The 9,596-nt window shown below is 39.0% G+C and overlaps 1 protein-coding gene across 4 annotated transcripts in view; it reads left to right on the top strand.

Annotated features, from left to right (window-relative positions):
- The first annotated feature begins 474 nt into the window (after positions 1–474).
- sardh (sarcosine dehydrogenase) overlaps positions 475–9,596 on the top strand; it is a 28,492-nt gene continuing 19,370 nt past the window's right edge. Inside the window, exons 1-8 of one of the 4 annotated variants that reach the window (XM_078955798.1) lie at positions 475–615; positions 3,386–3,587; positions 4,522–4,658; positions 4,781–4,959; positions 5,382–5,561; positions 6,490–6,613; positions 6,716–6,816; positions 8,980–9,084. In XM_078955798.1, the coding sequence (XP_078811924.1) occupies positions 3,403–3,587; positions 4,522–4,658; positions 4,781–4,959; positions 5,382–5,561; positions 6,490–6,613; positions 6,716–6,816; positions 8,980–9,084 (1,011 nt within the window). In that variant the 5' untranslated portion in view covers positions 475–615; positions 3,386–3,402. Of the gene's footprint in view, positions 616–748; positions 1,188–3,385; positions 3,588–4,521; positions 4,659–4,780; positions 4,960–5,381; positions 5,562–6,489; positions 6,614–6,715; positions 6,817–8,979; positions 9,085–9,596 lie in introns of those variants that run through there. The other 3 variants (XM_023961177.2, XM_023961176.2, XM_078955799.1) reach the window with 3 other exon arrangements.

Here is a 9,596-nt window from a genome sequence, read left to right as displayed (position 1 = left end):
AGACATCTTCTCCAGGAAACAAAATTGTAAAAAAATGTGGTTTTTTTTGGTGCTACATTTCATAATTATAGTCTTGTAAATATATGTACGCCATGTATCCTACATCTGTGAAAGAAACAGAAGGTAAGAGGTCAACTGCATACTAGCATAAATCTTAAAATTGATCCTAAAACTGACAGTAATGTGAGTTCTCCCTCTTGTTCATGTTAAGATGCACATGCCTCCATGTTGTTTGCAATTATGCACTCACTGGTCATTTGTTTTTTTTCTGTTTGCACACAAACCTTTGACATTCAGTCAATAGGAAATCAGATCTCCTGAGTGTAAGCATCATGCTACTGATCAGAATGAATAAACAATCTGTACTAACTGTACAGTACAGTTACCATCACAATTATGCACATCTGCACGCAAACAGTCTGTATTTAGCTTGATGGAAAAAGGGCCGCAAAGTTCAAAGGTTGCATTCCGGTCTCAGACTCTGACCGTGCAGCAGAAAAGAAGGGTAACAAGGAGCAGCTCCTGCAGTCAGCTCCTTTCCTGCTCAAAGCTGTATGAACTAGACAGAATCTCCCCTTCCAAGAGGAAACCTAAACGCAGGCGTCCTTATTGGCTGTAAGTGAGGGGGTGTGGAATCAGTGGGGTCAAGTCAGCAAGCTGTGCAGCTGAGCCGCATGGTTGTATAATGTGCAATATAATGTGCATATGCAACTGTCGAATATAAATGCAAGTTAAAACCTCTCTCTACTTTTGCTTGGTTTGCTTTAGAGCCTGCAGGGATTTAACCACAGCTGCTTCTTTTGTGAAAAAAAAAAGGATTTATTTAAATGATATTGTCTGCGAACATATAAGGATGCAAAATCCTGCTCTTTTTGCAGAAAATACACAATTTTTCAAAATAAAATGCCGTGATTTTTATCGTACTGGGCCAACGGAAGTGCTTCTCCTTGCTGGTACATGTGCACGCGCCAGCAGTCCACTTTGCTGAGCATACTCAGAGCGGCGGGAGGACGGGCTAAAGGCTGGAACAGCCACTCTGCACACTTTGCCACAGTTTAGCTGTTCTGCCTCTCCAAAAGGTTCGAGTTTTTTGGCCATTTCTCCTCAAACGCTTCGTTTCTTTCGCTTCAAGGCTTCTTCCCTCCATATAACATCATTTGCCGCGGGTTTGTATGCTAGAATTCATTGTAAGTTCCCTCGTGGACCCAGAGTTAGTAACTCCTTAAAGCTACTCTGCTGTAGGTCGTTGGTTCACTCTAGACTAGTATCTGGTCGTTTTTGTTTCCTTTAAAAAGTAGCATGAGAGACCGCACATTGACACGTTTGTTTCACGCATGTGTTTCTAGTATTAAACATGTCGGAACAGGATTTGTAGCTGTCAATTTAGCTGTAATTAACGCCACGACGTCAACAAACAGATGTTTAAATCGACTATCTTTAGGACCTGCTGGGAGTTTAGGAGCCTAAATATTTGTTTATTTTGGTCAGCAATTGATTTCCCTCCCACTTTTTGCTAGCTTTTTAAAAACAATCTTTAAAAACAACAAGAAGCCACGCGCGAGCTTTTCGGGGGGAGGTTTCTAGCTGAAGCTGCACAGTTTGGAGAACTTGATGATCCAAGGTGTAAAGATCCACGCAGGAAATGGTTCAGAAGTTCTCAATCAATTTTTATTTTATTTTATATTTATACATAAATTAATTTGGCTCTAAATAAACTACATTTAAATAACTTCATCTTGATAATTTACCAACCTTTTCTAAGAGGTTTTCAGAATGCAGCATTGTGAGTCTACCTCTTTTTGTTTTACAAAAATGTGTCGTTAATTGGGCTCTTATGGTCCAAAATATAGTTTTTCTTCTAAAAAAAAAAAAAAAAGCACCCTTTATTTATTTAAGCTGCTGTACAAAGAATAGTAATTTTTGTTTACCTAAAATGGTTGAAATTAGGCCTGCACAATATACCGCAAATTTATCGTTATCGCAATATCCAGCTCTGCAATATGCATATCGCAAAAGACGGCAAATATCGCAATAAATCGCAAACCCAAAATGTGTTAAAACAATCTTCTAGCAGCTTGAAGCATTTAACACATCAAATAAATCCCTTTATGCTTTGACCAATCAGATGGACGCCTTCCCATTGTTGACCAATCAGATGGAGGCCTATTATGTTAACCCTGCTCCTCAAGAGCCTCAACCCTGCCTGTTTTCCAGCTCTCCTTAACCAGCTTGCTGTTGATTGGCTGACTCAAGTGATTTCACATCCTGATTGACTGAACACACCTGATTTTGGTTATGATTATCGAGCAGTCTAGGGAGAATTGGAAAACAGACAGGGTTGAGGCTCTTGAGGACCAGGGTTGGCCACCCTGACGTTTGTCCCCCATGTCGATGAGGGTCATTTGGAGTATAATTTTTAAACTGTTGCAATGAAATGGGAATGATGTTTTTGTTTATTTTTCTATTTGTTTATTTACCGCAAATGTATCGTTATCGCAATATTGATCACTAATATCGCATATCGCAAGTTTTCCTCATATCGTGCAGCCCTAGTTTAAATGATTCTCTAAAGTCAATGTGACAAACAAACCCTATTATTCAATACTTACTTTCACAAAACAACAACAAAAAGCTAAAACTTCAGAAAAATCCTTTTTTTTAAGTAATAACAATGAAGGAAAACCCTTTAGTTGGCCTATACTTAGCCTGATGTAATGTAATAAAACAGTAAATACAAACTCTTTCCTAGATTTTTACTGTTTATGTTGACCAGTTCAACATAAACATACTGGGATGCAGTGGTCATGCAATGATTCACTTTCTCCACAATTTGGTTTAATGATGTAATATTCGATCAAGAACGCTGGCATCCCTAGTGGTTGCCATGGAGAATATAAAATCCCCCCCATGGTCAGAAATTTTCAGTAAAAGCGAGAGAACAGAGAAATCCTAAAGTAACAGCCTTGTTTAAAAACGAATTATCCTCTCAATGTGGAGGATTCCAATGTTTTGGAGAGTTCTAGAAAGATCTTCCTTAAGGAACTTCTAAAAATTCCTTTTTTTCTTTGTTTTCCTTGTTTTTATTAACATATTTGAAAGTTTCAGTTTTTCTTTCATTTAGATGTTTGCAATGGTTATATTTACTGATGATATTGTTAAAGCGAGTTTCTGCTGTTCTTTGTCTTTGTTGATATTTTTAAGAATAAATACTTTAATACTTTAATTTTAGAGTAATCAAACTTTGAATCATTCATTGCAGCACATCACTGTGGATTATATCGTTTAATGCATACGTCAAAGAATCGGCTCCCGGTTTTGGGAAACCCCAATAAAAGTTGTTGGCACGCTGAAGCAGATCGATGTTAACATGTCGTTCTTGTGTCAGGACTGTCCAGAGTCGCCATGGCTTTTGTTGGACGAGCAGTTCAGCGAGTGGCGTTGGCGGCGTGGCCTTCCCTCTCCCCTCTGTGCCGGACGAGCTCTCGATCCTACAGCTCAGAACCCACCAATGAGAAAAATGTTCCCTATGAGATGACTCTAAAACAGGAAAGTGGAGCTGCCTCTGGACCCACAAAGCCTTTACCCAGGTTTGTTTAACTCTAACTGTAGAGAGAAAAAAGAAGTACTGGTAAATACATTTTATTTGGTTGAATGCTGTAAACTAAAGCATTCAACCCTTTGTTTTTCTGTTTCTCTTTATTTATACGCTCATCTTCGGCTGTTTTTTGCCGGTTAACTCCTTCTACAATTTTTAACCTATTCTAACCATTCCACCATTAAAATGTTCAGCTTATTCCAGCTATGACTTTTGGTTTTTCAAATCCTTTAACTTTTCAAGATGTTCAAGAATTTCCAGGATTTTTTGCTCCATAAAAATACATAGTTGTTCTTCTTGTTCTTGGTGCATGAGGTCGCCAGTTCAAGACCCCGCTCGGACATTTCAAATTTTTTAACCATTAAAATGTTCAGCTCTTTCAGCTTATTCCAACTATGACTTTTGGTCCTTCAAATCCCTGAACCTTTCAAGATATCCCAGGAGATTCCAGGATTTTCCAAGAGTTTTGCTCAATTTAAATACATGGAGAATCGTTGAAAACCTTTGCTTTTTTCAACCATTATAACATCAACATACTTTTAGCTAGAGACACCGTTCAAACGTTAAAATGCTCACAAGGCTTTGAAGTACCACAGAAGTTTTGAAATTATTATGGGATAAGATGGCGACACCACCCACGGTTTGGCGGCCATTTTGTGCCAAAATGTGAGGTGATTTTAAACTCTGTTCATGTGTCCCCTAAGAGATCGCCACTGACTGTCTTTCCAGAAAAACTTTCAATCCCATTACAGATTCTGGTCGGCGTTCACATCTGCAGACACGCCCCCCTCCGCGCGTTCACGCTCCTCTCTTCATCCTGCCAGCTCGCTCTACCTGACGGTGTTAAAGACACCACGACAATCTGAGAACATGATAGTTATTTTACAAAAACACAGGGATGAAATAGTGCTTCTCCGCTGTTTTAGATCAGCAGATGTGGTTGTGATTGGGGGAGGCAGCCTGGGCTGTCAGACCATCTACCACGTGGCTAAAATGGGAATGACCAATGTAGTTCTGCTGGAGAGAGACAGGCTCACCGCTGGCACCACCTGGCACACTGCAGGTACGAGTCAGTAGGTGTTTGCTGGTTCTCATCGCCTCACAGTGAGACCATTCAGATCTTGGATGGCAGGAATCTGCCTGATTTCCATGTAAAACACAACCTCTCCGTCTGTGCGGAGTTAGGCCTGCTGTGGCAGCTCCGTCCCAGTGACGTGGAGGTGGAGCTCCTGGCGCACACCAGAAACGTGATCAGCAAAGACCTGGAGGAGGAAACTGGTCTCCACACTGGCTGGATCCAGAATGGAGGACTCTTCATTGCTTCCAACAAGCAGAGGCTGGATGAGTACAAAAGGCTCATGTCGGTAAGGATGGAAGTTTGCTGGACTTTTAGTCGGTAGATATTATGGTGTACAAGAAATACTGAAAATAAAATTGAATTTCATCCCCCCCGTCCCCCCCCAATAAAATGTTCGGTTAATTATCTTTTTTGTTTCATAAAAGGCAGCTAAGTTGCCAATGTTATGATTATAGAAATTCGTAGACTAGGAATTCTTTGACAATTTGTTGTCAAATATTGACAACCAAATGCTGATTTTTGAAGATTTTGATGCTAGAGTGAGGAAATGATGTGGAGAAGACTAAAATAAACATCTGCAGGCCTTGATGTCTACTGTGTATTGTTTCTAGATCTAATTTCAGTCTTGTGGAACAGTTCTGAACGAAGCTCTAAACCCCATTTGCATTTAAATGTCTTGCTAACAGAGCTCTTCTCTTTGTGTTGTAGCTGGGTAAAGTTTATGGCATAGAGTCCTATGTCCTTTCGCCGGCGGAAACCAAAGATCTGTATCCACTGATGAATGTTGACGATCTGTACGGAACGCTTTACGTTCCCAAAGATGGGACCATGGACCCTGCAGGAACCTGCACAACTCTGACCAGAGCCGCCTCCGCTAGGGGAGCCACTGTAAGGGTCACCGATCCACCTGTAGCTTTTTTTTTGTGTGCAAATATACTTCTTGGTTTTGGCAAATTAGTCACTTGCACACAATGTAAGTGGAAGTTCAGATTAATCAGTCAAATCTTTTAGAAATGATGGGAGTTTCCTCCTGCCTTAAGCTTTGAGATTCACAGCTTCCCGTTATATAAGTTGGATCTGTAAATTAACAATTTTGGAAGGGATCTATGGTGATCTAATTCCACCAATATTGTACAAGGACACTATGAGCAGTTTAAAAAAAGCAATGTCCACCCCCATGGTGTGTTTTCTGTTTTTGGTATTTTGCGTGGGACATTGCTAAGAATACTGTGAAAAGGACAAAAACACCAGAATCAGACAAAGCCACTGCAGACCGCCTTGATATAGCATGTAGAACTGATGAGCTCAAGTTGCCCTTTCATCCAGACAAGGTTAGAACAGATGAAAGGACAGACATACATTTTATTCTTTAGATAATGTATTGATGGCCTTTTTGCTTTTAACCGATAGTTGTTATATTCATAGTTACCTTTTTCCTCAAATCGCCATGGTGACTGACTATGTACAGCTGCTGGAAAAAAAACCACTGAACATCAAAAATGCATTTCTAAAGACAGAAGAAAGTCTAAGTAAAGTAAGGGTTTTTTAATGTTCGTATGGATTGAAGTTTATATTAATTAAGGAAATTCACTCACAACTTATCTCTTTTACTTTGAAAGGACGGATGTCCAGATAACTCAGTTTAGGTCTGCATGTCATATATTGCAGCTTTAAGCTTTTATCTTTTTTCTAAACATTAGTTTAAAAAAAATTGGTGTTTTAGTCTTAAATATATACATTTACATAATAATATAACAACTCGTGCAAATAGGAGTGTCTTGTCTGTGAAGTATTTCCCTCTGCTGCATTCCACCAGGTGATTGAGAACTGCCCTGTGACTGGTATTCAAGTACGAACAGATGACCTTGGCGTGAAAAAGGTGAAGGCAGTGGAAACCGCCCATGGGACTATCGAGACGCAGTGTGTGGTGAACTGCGCAGGTGAGATGGAGGCACGTCTGTCCAAAATCTTCCAACCACAGTTTATACTCAAACCAAACAAGAACTATTCTTATTCATTGCATCGGTGTCTTGAAATCTTAGGTGTGTGGGCCACCAAGTTGGGGGACATGGCTGGAGTCAAGGTTCCTCTTATTGCAATGCATCACGCCTATGTGGTGACAGAGAGAATAGAAGGCATTCAGGTATAAATCCCATATGATCAATCAAATATTCTCCTAAAAATGTCTTCTTTTGTTAAAAAAAAAAAAGAGATCAACCAAGGAGGTTGACGTTTCACTTAGACCTTTTTATCTTATGAAGAGGAATTTGTGAATTTATTGTAGCTTTATGTAGAGCCTGATAAACACAATCAAGGTTTGCTGCACTGAATAAATTTATCAGTTTTATCTTTTGTTGATTAAATACAATATTTTAGCAATTTTCAGTCTGATAAAGTATTTACGGTAACTAAATCCACAATAATCAAGATTTAATTAAAAACAAAATATAAATAATATTTTTGCCCTGAAAGATGATTTGAGTCTGAATTGAGTTTCAGTTCTCATTAAAATAAATAATTTAAATTTGCCTTTATTGAATTTTTACATAATAATCCAGTCTGTGGCATAAAACAGTTGGTGACCATTGCTTTAACCCTTGTGCTATCCTAGGCACTTTAATGTTGGGAGTTGGGTCATCTAGACCCACTAGACAGTGCTCTGAACCTTTTTTTTTCAATGATTTGTGATCTTCACTGGTGTCCATGGATTACATGAAATCTTTCCACCTTTGTCACGGTAGGGAGAACACGTCAATGTAAGGGTGGAGTCATCTAAGATAGCACAAGGGATAAAGCACTAATAAATGATTATTCTAGCTTCAATTGTGTTTATGTGATATGACCAATAGGGGGCAGTGCCACCAAAAAGATTTCAGGGTTTCAACAGCTGCTGCTTTGCTTGTGTGAGAGACAAATTGAGTCATTTGTGTCTATTAGTATGTGTGTGGTGATGTGTTGCACACCACATTTTTGTGACATTGTAAGTCAATGTCATATCAGATGCACACATGATTGATGCTGATCCTCTGGAGGATGGGGATTTTCAGGCTGGTCTGCTTTATTGGGACATAAGAGGAGCTTTAAGCAGCAGTACTGCTGAATCATGGGCAGATGCATCAGCTCCCACACAAAGTGACACACTCAGGAAATGTGTTCTCACCATAGTCTACAACTTGTCAGGTCAAACATTTCATGCTGACCTTGTGTCTGTGCAAGCAGCCTCTTTGTCCTGGGAGTGCTGGAGTGACTTTGAGCTAAGTTTGCTAATTGCAGCCGGTGGTTGTTGCTTTTTTTGTTTGGTGCACATGAAGGGTACAGTGCAGCCTTCAGTATCGATCTCATGGATGAAGCTGCTAGACTGCTCCGTGCAGAGGAGGCAAGAAAGGAACAAGTGAGCTTTTATTGTTGGACGTGAGCTGTTTTAAAAATGTCACGCTCTCTGGGATCCGTAATGTGTTTTATGGAAAACCGATGGACTTCAGGAAGAAAACAGAAAGCAACAAGAGAGGACACTTGGAACTTTGCCTTGAGTTAAGCACGCTTACAAAAGCATGTAGCGCTCACACAATGATGAATGCAATCTCTGGTTTTCCTCTGCGCCTGTAGCTGGGTCGTGAAACACAAAGAAATGCTATGGGTCATTAAGGCCCTGCCACCGTTTATGCCACTGGCACAACTTTATTATGTTGTAAAACCTCATAGAGGATATCATAGAAGAATCCTGACTGTGAGGTCTTCGTTCACTAGATCTCAAAGGAATTACAGCCAAATTAGTCATTTAGATGCTAATTCTTGTTAGCATATTCAATTTTAACAATTCAAGTCCCACCTGTATTTAGTTTGAAACACTAGTTATGTGAAAAAGTTTTGTAAGAACAAAAAAAATAACGTTCTTTTTGAAAAATAAAACAGAAAAATGAATGTATACCGAGTTAAATTGTAACAAATCCTAAATTTAATTTAGTTTTGACCTTTCAGAAAATGAATTGGATCAATTAACCATATGAAACCTATATTTTCCACTATTCGCAGCACTGTCCTTTTATGAAACTTCTTAAAAAGCACATCTTCTGAAGATTCAGATGAAGAGAAATCAAACAAAAATCCAATGTATGTTTTTTTAACAGGGATTTTGCTTTACTTTACTTTTCGATAACAATTTAGTCTAAAGGCAGTTAAGAAATCAAAACTTCATATCGGAAAAACAATCAAACTGCTTCACATTAAATATCTTTATCTAATAAACAATACATGATATAATTTCTGCCTTTCTCTCCTTTTTTTTCAAACCTTTCACTCTTGCCAGAACATGCCGAATGTCAGGGACCACGATGCGTCCGTTTATCTGCGTCTCCAAGGTGACGCCCTGTCTGTGGGGGGTTATGAACAGAACCCTATCTTCTGGGAGGAGGTCAGTGAAAAGTTTAAATCTTTTTCTGGTCTTTGTAACTTCAATGGCCTCTTGTCAATTTTCTCCATTTTCAGTGAGAAACAAAACATAGAGCTGCAAACATTGAAGCCTTAATAAATCACTCACGAGACTCTGTTCAACAGAGCGTTAATGAGATTTTACCAACATTAATTACATTTAGTTAAAATCTTCACACTCAGATGAGTTTTACACTCTGGGAGAACAATAGCTTGTCCTTCATTATCAAAAGTTGTCACAGTGAAGTCAGGTTATCATTTTCAAACTAAAATCTTTTAGGTGTAGCTAAGAAATTGTACCGTATTATTTAAAGATAAAACAATCGGAAAACACAGTTTTTATATGAGAACAACAGACTTTTGCACAGCTCTATAATAATTTGTGCTTTTACTGTTCACCTTTGATCTGATCTAATGAAGTGAGCTGCTTGGTTTTCTCTGTAGTTCTTACACGTTGTGCTGAAGAAGCCATCTTTGTTGGAATTCTGTAGCCGA

The sequence above is a fragment of the Oryzias latipes genome, chromosome 12 (genome assembly GCF_053564925.1).
Source record: "Oryzias latipes strain Hd-rR chromosome 12, Olatipes_Hd-rR_3.1".
NCBI classification, from domain to species: domain Eukaryota; kingdom Metazoa; phylum Chordata; class Actinopteri; order Beloniformes; family Adrianichthyidae; genus Oryzias; species Oryzias latipes.
This window is presented reverse-complemented; position numbering and strand designations above follow the sequence as displayed.